Here is a 12,074-nt window from a genome sequence, read left to right as displayed (position 1 = left end):
TGGGAGTTTGAGGCACCAGTGAACTGTGACTGCACCACTGCCCTCCTGCCTGGGTGGCAGAGCGAGACCCTATCTCTGAAAACAAAAAACACAACACAGAAAAACAATGCAGACCACAGTCAAAAACCCTTTCTCTGGTCTTCTACCATTTCGTGTATGAAAGAATCGACATTCACTCTGTTCACTAACCTTTCCTCTTCCATGCAGATTTTATGACTTAGAGGGAAACAGGCTTGGCTGAAAGTATGGGTGCCTGAAAGTATGGGCTACTCAAATTCTATCATTAACTTGCTATGTGGCTTTGGGCATGTTCCCTGTAGGGTAAACGCGCATGTAAAATAAAGAGACTGGCACTAAAATCCATTCCCAAGGATAAGCCTCTTTGAGTCTGTGACTGAGACATTAAACTCAATTACTCCTCCCAGGCAGCTTCCTGATTAACTGCATCTGACTCTGATCATCTCACTCGCTTGCACACTCAGCTGGCGCTGAATCAAATTTTCCCCGTGCTGAGCTCTGTGCAATCAATCTCATGCCTTTTCCACGAAGCTATAACACCTGGGTCCAGATGGGGTGTTTTGGTCCCTCTGTGTTCTTGAGCTACACTGACTCCAGGGACCCTGGGAGGAAGAGAATTCCCACCGCCCCAAACACGCTTCCTATCCATTCTAGTGCCTTTTCTCTCTGTCAGATAAAAGCGCAGTCTGACCAGCAAAGGTTTGATCTTTAAAGAAACCACTCAAGTTAAAGGCCATTTTTTGCCTCCTGAAGGAAAAGAAATCCTGACAGCCAGGCAACCAGGTCAGAGGAAATAAAAACTGGAAAAATACCCAAAGCACCTCCCATGTCTGGTGCCTGTCAGTCAGTCCCACGCCACATCTTGGCTCTCTTGTTAGAGCCACACTGAAGCAGGGCTTGCAACTCCCAGATAAGATGCCCTGACAAGAGGACAAAGTTTGCTATGGGAATTTTCTGTTCTTGGTAATAAGAAATAAGATGCTGGTTTCAAACCATGAGACCAGCTTAATTATGCTTCAGAGCTTATGTTCCAGCAGCCAGTAATAACCACTGGTTCAAAGAGATTAGAATCGAGCAGCTTTAAACTGCCTAGATATGCGATGATGGGAAGAAAGGGCCATTCAGCGTGTTCTGCAAGTTCCCCTGCCCCCCTCCCCATTATAGGCACTTTTTCTGCTCCTGATTTTTCCAAAACTATGGACAGCCACAGGGTTCTTTATTGCTGGCAAATTTTAAATGAGGGGAGATCGAACTACATTTTAGCAATTAAATTCACTTGATTGGCTCGGCACGGTGTCTCACACCTGTATCCCAGCACTTTGGGAGGCCAAGGCGGGCAGATCACCTGAGACCAGGAGTTCAAGACCAGCCTGGCCAACATGGTGAAACCCCTTCTCTACTGAAAATACAAAAATTAGCCAGGTGTGGTGTAATTCCAGCTACTCTGGAGATTGAGGCATGAGAATCGCTTGAATCCAGGAGGCAGAGGTTGCAGTGAGCCAAGATCGCGCTACTGCACTCCAGCCTGGGTAAGAAGAGTGAAACTCCGTCTCAAAAAAATAATAATAATAAAAATAAATTCACTTGATTCAACACTATGCCTTAATTACCTTCTATCACCAAAAATGATCTTCTATCTCTTTTCCATAAGGAGTAGGATTAGAGGCAGTCTTCCAAAGTTAGCCTGACTTCCAAACAGCCTGACTGATCACAATTCACTGAACCCTTTCTCCCATGGGAATATGAGGAATAGCACGAAACTAAATCTTAGGGTGAGATGGTGCACAGCATGTTTATGGCATCCAAATAGCTTGGAATTTCCAGGACACTCCTGTATTTGAAACCTGTTGCCCTACTGTGTCCACGAATACACTGCAACTTTTCAGTTTCAAGATCAGATTTTTAGTTGAGAAAGTATGATCCTTTGACTTGAGATGTAGAATTGTTTATATTCGAAAAGTATAACTGAGTTGTTACTGAAAAGATAAAGTTAAACATTACACGAATCCGACCGTGTCTAAGTCACTACATGGGCATCTGCCCTGATTCCACCTCAGCCGTGTGGACGCAGGGAGAGGTGTTAACAGAAAGGAAAACAGGCCAAAGATCAGCTCGCTGGATCTGCTTTCCAAGGCTGGGAAAAGCAGCAGAGAATAGTGGATAGAAAACCTGAAGCCCACTGACCTGGTTAAGTCACTGCAGGGCTGAAGGGTGGCTGGACATTATCTATCCACCCCTTCTGCTGGAAGCTGGAAGATGAGGAATAACCACAGTAGGTGGGCAACTGCACCCTTACATGACGTCAAGGCAAATGTCACTAAATCTTCTAGTGTGATCCGGCTCTTCTCTTCCACTTCTCATTATCAATCAGCTCTTTCTAGGAGCAGAGTTGTGAGGGGTTAGCCAGGGGCTGTGATGTATTGACCACAGTGTGACAGGTACTACCCTGGAGTTCTATACAGATTATCCCACTGAATTCTTACAGTAAATTTGCAAGGCACATAGTACAAAAAATCCCCACTTTAGAGAAGAAAAGAAAACTTAAGGAGATCAAGAGACTTGTCTTAGGCGGCAGGATCAGCTGGTAGCCTTCTGCATCCAAGTTCTTTCTGTTTTGGTTTGTTTATTTTCAGTAACTATCACTGGGTTTGTTATTTTTTCTGAATATAATAGTACATACCCAGTAAGGGAGAAGCCAGAACGTCAGAATTAGTCGGCCTGTCTGACTCCAATGTCCAAGGTCTTGGCATGTCACCAGGAGGCCTCCTTGATCACAATGTTCCCTCCTTTCCTGAACAACTACTGAAAACACACCCAGTGACCAGTTCCAACTGAGGCACAGCAGTATAGGGAAAGTCCACCAGAAACTGCTATATATTTACAGTTTCTCTGTATTTTGGAATGACCCGGGCCTCCTGGACTTGAATTTAAACCAAGCAGGTTCTCTATGTATGGTGAGAAATTTAGCTTGGCTGCTGAGTGCTCAAGGCCACTCTTCCTAAGATGATTGTTTCAAAGGAAGCGGCCTTGGATAAGGGGCCATACAGAAGGGAGCTTCAGAGTCTCGGGCAGGCAGTCGGGTAAGAGGGAAGCTATGCCAAGGCTTCTCAGGAGGAGGGTGTCCAGATGGCTACTGTTTCCAGCTAAGATAACATCAAAAGCACATGCTCCCATTGGCGGAGTCCTTGACGGTCTGTCAGCAACATAGATCACAGCCACTCTCTCTTTCCATACTCTCACAGTTCTATGCGGTCAACAAGGCAGCTTTTACATCAACTTTTGCAGAGGAACAACATCCAGCAGACTTGAAGTGTTCAAGTGACTTGCCCAAGGCCACAGAACTGGTTAGAACAGGACCCGCACAGGATACCCAGCTTCCCAATTCCTGGGCCAGTGTCTGTCTCCTAAAACCCACTTCCTCTCCTGAGCATAAGGCCAACACCCACTAGGGAAGATAATACAAGAGAAAACAGTAATAATATACCTAAGGAACAGAGGGGCCGTGGGGGGAGTTATCTCTTCTCTCCATTTTGGATAAGTGGGTTCACCTCTGTTCGGTGTACACACTCCCCTCCCCTTTAAGACATATTTATGATTATTCTACATGGTTACCGTATAACTGCTAAAAATAAATCACAGTTAGGCAAATATTTTTCCTTTCTGGAATAATCACCAGTGTCTACATGGCTGGGCTTAATCTGGTTAGTGGATTGCATTTTCCCCTCATATGAGACTGTGGATCCACAACGTACATTTCTGGTGAACTGAAACTGAAAAGAACAAGGACATGTACTATAGAAATGTGGAATTTCTAAGACATCACAGGTATCTTTTTTTTTGGAGAAAGGGTCTTACTCTGTCACGCAGGCTGGAAAGCAGTGGTACACTCATGGCTCACTGCAGCTTCTAACACCTGAGCTCAAGCAATCCTCCCACCTCAGCCTTCTGAGTGGCCTATAGATTACAGGTGTGGGCCACCGTGCCCAGCTAATTTTTGAATTTTTGTAGAGATAAGGTCTTGCTATGTCACCCAGGCTGGCTTCAAACTGCTGGAATCAAACAGTCTCCCAGGCTTGACCTCCCAAAGGGATGGGATTACAGGCGTGAGCCACTATGCTGGCCACAGGTATCTTTAAAGACATCAAACAGAGTGCCTGGTGTGGTAATCTACAGGGCGAAATGCAAGAGAGAAATAATACAAGTATTGCTACATACTAGTAAAATCTATAGTTATCTTTACATGGACTAAAGGAACTTACAGAATCAGAAAGCAAAAACATCAATAAAAGCATACAGTGGGTAAAAGGAGACGGGACATGAAAACCAGAGATTTGCGTTTTTCCTTGTTTCCTAGTGAAACATAATATTGAGGTTTGCTACTTTGATACGGAAATGTTTCAGTAAGAAGTTCAGAAATTCTGCCTGAAATGAACTGTCAATGCTTTAGGAAGGGACAGGGGAAAAAAAAAAAAAAGAGAAAGTCACAATTAATACTAGGATGGTGCAAAAATAATTGTGGGTTTTGCCATTTAAAGTAATGGTGAAAGTCGCAATTACTTTTGCACTAACTATAACAAATCTTAGTAGATTGTTCCTTACTGGATGAGCATATATCAAAAGCAGAAGCAGGTTTCTCAGTCCTATCAACCGATTGAGAATTTGTACAATGAATGTCTTTTAGTCAATCGACAGTAGCAACAAGACATTTTAAATTATTCACAATACCAAAATAATTATGTTATTAGATATCTAAATTAAAATGAGAAATGTTCTGCCCTCGAAGAGGGAATGGCTTTTTTTTTTTTTTTTTTTTTTTAAACGGAGTCTCCTCTGTCTCCCAGGCTGGAGTGCAGTGGCACAATCTTGGCTCACTGCAACCTCCGCCTCTCGGGTTCAAGTGATTCTCCTGCCTCAGCCTCCTGAGTAGCTGGGACTACAGGCGCCTGCCACCATGCCCAGCTAATTTTTGTATTTTTAGTAGAGATGGGGTTTCACCATATTGGCCAGGCTGATCTTGAATTCCTGGCCTTGTGATCCGCCCATCTTGGCCTCCCAAAGTGCTGGGATTGCAGGTGTGAGTCACCACACCCGGCCTTTTTTCCTTTTTTTAACCAAATTCTGCTACTACAACATGAAACTCTCCCATCACGGAAATGCTCAACAAGACCTTATCACCTTTAACTACTAAGAGATTCTGGCAGCCAAAACATTTGAGTCCTAATTCTTCATCCCCATTTACTTCTTTTTTTCTCTTTTTTTTTTGAGATGGAGTTTCATTCTTGTCCCCCAGGCTGAAGTGCAACGGTATGATCTTGGCTCACTGCAACCTCTGCCTCCCCAGTTCAAGCGATTCTCCTGCCTCAGCCTCCCAAGTAGCTGGGATTACAGGCACGAGCCACTATGCCCAGCTAATTTTTGTATTTTTAGTAGAGAAGGGGTTTCACCATGTTGGGACAGGCTGGTTTCGAACCCATGAACTCAAGTGATCCGCCCTCCTCAGCCTCCCAAAGTGCTGGGATTACAGGTGTGAGCCACTGCGCCCATTCACCTCTTTCTTCATTCTATTCAATGGTAGACCTGGCACAATTACTTGTGGATGTGTAGAGGACATAGGTAATAAACTGGGCACACCAGTTGTGTTTTAGCACGAAAAATACTCGGCCTCACTCATACTCTCCACTCTAATACATCTTAAAAAAAAAAACAAAAAAAACTCCTTTCCCAATACTGATTATCTAATGCATTTCAACACTCATCAATTTCCAGAAAGAACATGTTAAGGAACCAAGCCATGTACATGCAATTCCTCATCCATCAACCTTGTTACATCCACCCAACTAACCAATCAATAAACCAGAACCAGAAAGTACTCTCAATATAAGTGCAAGAAGATCGATGAAGGCCACGGGGCTGACGGTAGCATCTCCATCCTCCTTGTGATTTAGGAACTTAACGTGCATTCTCTCTTCAACTAAACATAAAGAGATCAAAAGATCACCTTTATTATGAAGCAGTGTGCCCCAAGGGCCAGACGATGAGTTCAGCAGTAAGTGCTTCCACTCTCCAGAGGGAAACATTATAGATGGCTACGTTTAGAAAATACAATAGAAAGAAGAAAGTATCTAAACAAGGTCTTGAAGGATGACCAAGTAGAGAAATACGACGTGCTTTTCCACCAAAGGGGTTGGTGATTTCTGCTGCTGTGATTAACCAAGGGAAACAACAGCCCTGAATGAAAATGAAACAACTTCCATGAACTCTTAGAAGTTACGCCAAAATGAGCTTTTGATTATTGCCTTCAGTATTTAAGATCTAGAGTGAGGTATTCCCAGTAACTTATTAGGATTGGCTTTTGAGAGTTAAAATGAATCAACACATGACTGAACAAAAATTGAGATAAACAAAGCCACATAAAGAAAAGAGGAAAGTTGCCAGGCCATCAAGTCTGGTCTACAACCTCCCTGAGCCTGTACACACATCTAACGAGAGAATAAACATTTGCCATAGGAATTTCTGGTCAGCCACAGAAGGCTGGAACCCACTAACAGAGGCAAGACCCAGTGATGCTGAACTACAAGGGCTGCAGGCAAAGAAGCAACTTTAGAATAAACAGTCTTTGTGGGCGGGGCGCAGTGGCTCACACCCGTTAATCCCAACACTTTGGGAGGCCAAGACAGGTGGATCACTTGAGGTCAGGAGTTCAAGATCAGCCTGCCCAACATGGTAAAACCCCGTCTCTACTAAAAACAAACACAAAAAATTAGCCGGCCATGGTGGCTCACACCTGTAATCTCAACACTTTGGGAGGCCAAGACAGGTAGATCACTTGAGGTCAGGAGTTCAAGACCAGCCTGGCCAACATGGTAAAACCTCATCTCTATTAAAAATACAAAAGAAAAAAAAAAAAGATTAGCCAAGCGTGGTGGCACACGCCTGTAGTTCCAGCTACTTGGGAGGCTGAGGCAGAATTGCTTGAACTTGGGAGGCAGAGGTTACAGTGAGCTGATATCATGGCACTGCACTCCAACCTGGGCAACAGAGCGAGACTCAGTCTCAATAAATAAATAAAATAAAAAAAATAAAAAGTCTTTGTAGATTCCAAAGTTAACATTAAGGAAAGAGCTTTCTGCACGGGAGATGAGGCAGGCTTGCTGCGAACAGACTTTGAGCATCCTTGGTAGCTGTTCTCAGTTTGATCGTGTTAAACGCTAGATTTACTTGGTTCCGATTCCTGTTTATCATGGAGAGGATGCACTGGCTCCTTGTAATTTCCCTGTGAACTGACACACCGTATTAGCATTCTGAGGTCAAACCAGTGTTGGGAGAAAGAATACTGTGAGTCTGCCAAAAAGGTGACTCTCAGACCACAACTTAACACCATTCAAGCTTCTAAGTCTGTAAGGTATGTGGGCCAAGGTAAAGAATGTCATCCTCACGCGGCTAAGCCCTGGAATATTGACAAATTTCAGTTCACTGGTATACATGAAGAGGCTAAGAGCATGACTCAGGTTCCTTATTAACAAATTAATAATTGCCCCTACTGTATAGGAATGTTGTGAGGAGTCATAGTTTCTGGCACTTAGGAAAGATTGCAGAAGTGTTTGTGGTGATCATTAACATTAGTACTTTCACAATCAGCATGTTTATCATTTGAGAAAAGACTGCTAGAATGATTACGCCCACTTACTCCACTACCCGCTATCTGTGACCCAGCTCTGGGGAAATGAGAATCTGCTGCTTATCAGCCTTTGTGTGATCCAGGGAGGATGCATCCCACTCCATGAAGTCAGCCAGTAAGGAGCTGACACCCTGTAAAGGACCTACAGGCTGAGGACCCAGAGTGAACCTGGGGCTCCAAGCCACAAGGGGAAACTCACCACGTAGAGCTTTCGCCAGATGACAGCCCATTCTCGCAGAGTGGACGTGAGCTCCTGCACCAGGGGAAGCTCGCCAGGAATCACGGTTTCATGCTGCCTGCAAAGAACCAAATGAGGGTCACTTTATTCCAGGCTGATCGGCACCGCTTTACTTGATGGGGATCAGACTCCCCAGTGCGCAAGGATGAGAATGAAGCTGGTTGGGCATGAGGGCAGGAGTTGTGCGGGGGACTTTATCACATCCAAGCATCTGGGAGAAGAGAGAGAATAAGACAGCACAGTCCTCAAAATGGGCTCAGTTCCTGCAACGGAATGAGCCTGCAGCCCAGCCTCGATCTCCCCAATGTGGATTTCTCCAGGAGGCTCCATTACTGAGCCAGGCTGGCTTCAGTGATTCTCAAAGATGGAAGCAAAATATGCAGCATTTTAGCTGGTACCACCAAGCAGCTGTTTCATTTGGGAGGCTGGATGGAAAGGTGTGTGTGGCATGAGTGTCCTGGGGCTATGACTCCACCCAGAACCTGGTTGGTGCAGGGGCCAGGGTCAGGGTGCAGGGCACGGAGGCAGAATCCCTTTCTGGATAGTCCAGTGTTTTCTTATCATCTGCAGTTTCACAACATAGAAAACGTACACTTAACAAAATCCTTGCTTACTCACAGAAGACTCTCATAAAGGTAGGTACTATGTACTATGTTTATTCACATAAATCCTCTCTGGCATTTTTATGATTAGCAAAAAGAAAAAAGGAGAAAGCAAGAGCAAGCAAACAAATGGGAATTGGTGGTAGGACTGCCAGGCTTAATGAGGAAAAATACAGGAGGCCTAGTTAAGTTTGAATTTCTGGTAGAGTAAGAAGATTTTTTAGAGTAAGTGTGACCCATGAAATACCTGGGAAATGCTCACTATGAAAAACTACTTACTATTTGAATTGCCAATGTAACTGGGCATCCTGTACAACCCTAATTGGTGTGAATGTGCCTCCCCACCTACGTCTCCACCAACATGGTGGGCAGCAGTGGAGGGAGCCCTTGGCCCACCGGAAAGAGGACTTCTCCAGCAGGGCAGGAGACCTGGTTTTTGGTCCTGGTTCTGCCACCAAAGACCTGCGTGGCTTTGAGGACATCTTGACCATTGTCTGTGAAATGATGGTGCTGTCATTTCTTGTTTCCTGTGCTGTATCTGGGAGTCTGGAGTGATGAAGACCTCTGTGCTCTTAGGCGGGTCCTTCTTCTTCTTTTTTTTTTTTTTTTTTTTTTTTTACTGTTTTGGAATTCTTTTGGACTCGACCCAGCAACAGTTTCAACGTGTTCTGATGATTGGTTGTTAGTCAGAATGAAAATAAGGTCCTTTGATAACAACACGGAAATTAGAATTGGTGACATACACCTGGGAGATAACTGTCCTGTAACAAGACTGTTCTCATTTAACTATGAGTTTTCTTATCCTGTCACTTCTTGTGGAATCCAGAAGATGATGTTCCAAGGAAATGATGTTGCTCAATTATCAGAGGTCAGTGACAGACCAATGTTGCAACTACCTACGAATTTCCAGTGGTTTGCTATGTGAAGAGGCTTAAATTCCCATCTGTGACGCATTTTGGAATGAGCGGGTTTGAGGCCAACGCCTTGAAAGATACCACTCAAAAAATGAAAGGACAGGAGTCATCGGCTCCCACACAAAGTAAAACATGTGAACCTAATTTTAGCAGTGTTAATAAGGAGCAATTATCCACGAGTCACTGCAACAAAAACGCCTGTGTTCTAACATCCTCTCCTCCTGAGGCACGGGAGCAAGTGGCACATACTTGTCTGGGAACCAGTTTCATCAGTTCTGCTGTTGCATGGGTCCAAAAATGAGGAGCAATATCTGTTACCAATTTCACTACCTTTTGGAGTTTTGGACACCATTATCTATACCATGATATTTACACTTTTTAATGAGCTAATTTTAAGTGGAACTGCCATTCTAATTTTGTGAAATCAAGTTCATACAAAATAAAGCTTGCCAACAATAATAATAATTATAATAATAATGATAATAATAAAGAAATGATAGTGCTGAACTACAACTGGGAACGCTCTTTCTAGCTGTGAGGCTGCATGGCTCTGTGACCCAGCTGTCCATTCTCTCCTCGGCCCCACTCTCCTCTCCATCAGCCCCAGGATTCCAGTCCTACCCCAGCCTCTCCTTACTGCCTCCAGAACTCTCCTGTCCAGAAACTCACCACCACCGAAGTGACCTCTCTCTCCCACTTGAGTAAGTAGCTCACTCTTCTTAGCTGTCACAGAGGCAGTACTTCCCAGGACAAATGAGGTGGGCAAGATGAGGTGGGCAAGAAATACAAATACCCAAAACGTAGCCAACAGATCTTATCTGCAGGGCACATTTGCATACATTACCTCATTCAAATCTCATGACAAGCTCATGATCAAAGTAGGGCCAGATCGTTTTCCCCTAATATGCTGTGAAAAACCCAGGATCCCCTTGAGGCTAAATGACTCATCCAAGGCTCAGAGCTGGTAAATGCAGGCTGTCACTTAATCATCTATCTCTCAAGGATCCTAAATTGGGGGCTTCTCAGATCTTATCAGTCAGCATCCCAAATGTTCATGTGTGCAAATACACACACACACACACACACACACAATCAGTGAACAGGTAATAAAAATAATGTAGAGGCAAAAGCCCTCAGTTTGCTACTTCTGTGTTTAGTATTCTGGAGAAGTAATGCAAAGGAGGAATCATATCAGTGAAAAGTTTTTCTTCATTTCTCTCTCATAGGAGAAGTAGAACTGACGAGATGACAGAAATTTTTTTTTTTTTTTTTTTTTTTTTTTTTTTGGGACAGTCTCGCTCTGTCACCCAGGTTAGAGTGTAGTGGTACGATCTCACCTCACTGTGAGCTCTGCCTCCTGGGCTGGAGTGATTCTCCTGCCTTAGCATCCCCAGTAGCTGGGATTACAGGCGCCCATCACCAAGCCTGGCTAACTTTTGTATTTTTAGTAGAGATAGGGTTTCACCATGTTGGCCAGGCTGGTTTCGAACTCCTGACCTCAAATGATCCACCCACCTCAGCCTCCCAAAGTGCTGGGATTACAGGCGTGAGCCACCACGCCCGGCCTGAGATGACAGAGCTATTAACATACATAAGGCATTAATGCCCTAAGATTATCATTAATGATAATGTTACATCTTCATCATTTTGGGAGAATCTTCCCAGCTTGGAACTTACCCCAGGTCTTCCACAGTTGCCTCTTTCAAATGGATATACGTTTCAGGGAAAATGCCCTACAGAGAAAAGAATTTTGGTTATATGGCCATGAATACAAAACAAAAACAAGCGCCAAACAAAAACCACCTCAGAATAAATGTGAACACCCAGGCAATAGCTAAACTCCTGAGACCAGGTTTGCAGGACATCACTTATCCTGGCTGGCTACCTCAACAGAAGCATGGTGGAAACATCAAAAAGGCAGAAATTAAAATTTGGGTTCAGAGAGCATAGGATATTTTGTGAATGAAGAGGCAAACATGCTGTGTCAGTTCAGAGATAACATAATGAGAAGGAGTGTAATTGTGAGCTCCTAAACCCCTCAGATGCTACTTGCCATGAGATGCTTCCCATAAAGGGTTTCACGTAAGGGGTGACATGGAAACTATGCAGTACTCAGTAGCCCATAAAATAAGGGAGTTCCAGAAACTCCCTTTCCACAAAGCATATACCCAAATCCGCACATACTCAAGTATGGCACGCAGCCCTGCACAACCTGCATGTACTTTTACACAGGTTTCATGTCCAAAGAATATTGTAATTTTGATTTGCATTTGGCTAAAAAAAAAAAAATCCATGTGTAAGTGCTGCGGAGTTCAAACCCATGTTTTTCACGGGTCAACTACATGGTGATTTTTCTAAAGTCGTTCCTCTCAGCACTCTCACTTAAAACCAAATGCACTCAAAATCAATGGGTGTTAGTTACCCGGTTATTTTCAGCACCTCACAGTCTCAAACTGCTCTCCATTCTATATCCCTAAGAGGCAATTCTACATCAGCATTGTAAGACTGCCCCTGGGGAACACTTAGGCCTGGAAAGACCTAAGAGAAAGAGGAGAAACTGGTGGACAGAAATCGGAGAATGGAGGACCAGATCTAACCAACAGGAAGCAAGTCCCAGATGTGAG

General features: G+C 44.0%; 1 protein-coding gene across 1 annotated transcript in view; it reads right to left on the bottom strand.

Annotated features, from left to right (window-relative positions):
* Positions 1 to 12,074, bottom strand: part of DOCK5 (dedicator of cytokinesis 5) — a 233,633-nt gene that overhangs the window by 131,932 nt on the left and 89,627 nt on the right. Inside the window, exons 4-5 of the mRNA XM_025394592.1 lie at positions 11,128 to 11,183; positions 7,896 to 7,992 (exon numbers count right to left, since the gene is read on the bottom strand). Coding sequence (XP_025250377.1) covers positions 7,896 to 7,992; positions 11,128 to 11,183 — 153 coding nt within the window. The remainder of the gene's footprint in view (positions 1 to 7,895; positions 7,993 to 11,127; positions 11,184 to 12,074) is intronic.

This window comes from Theropithecus gelada, chromosome 8 (assembly GCF_003255815.1).
Source record: "Theropithecus gelada isolate Dixy chromosome 8, Tgel_1.0, whole genome shotgun sequence".
Classification (NCBI taxonomy): Eukaryota; Metazoa; Chordata; class Mammalia; order Primates; family Cercopithecidae; genus Theropithecus; species Theropithecus gelada.
The sequence above is the reverse complement of the archived record's forward strand: the minus strand, read 5'-3'. Positions and strand labels throughout refer to the sequence as shown.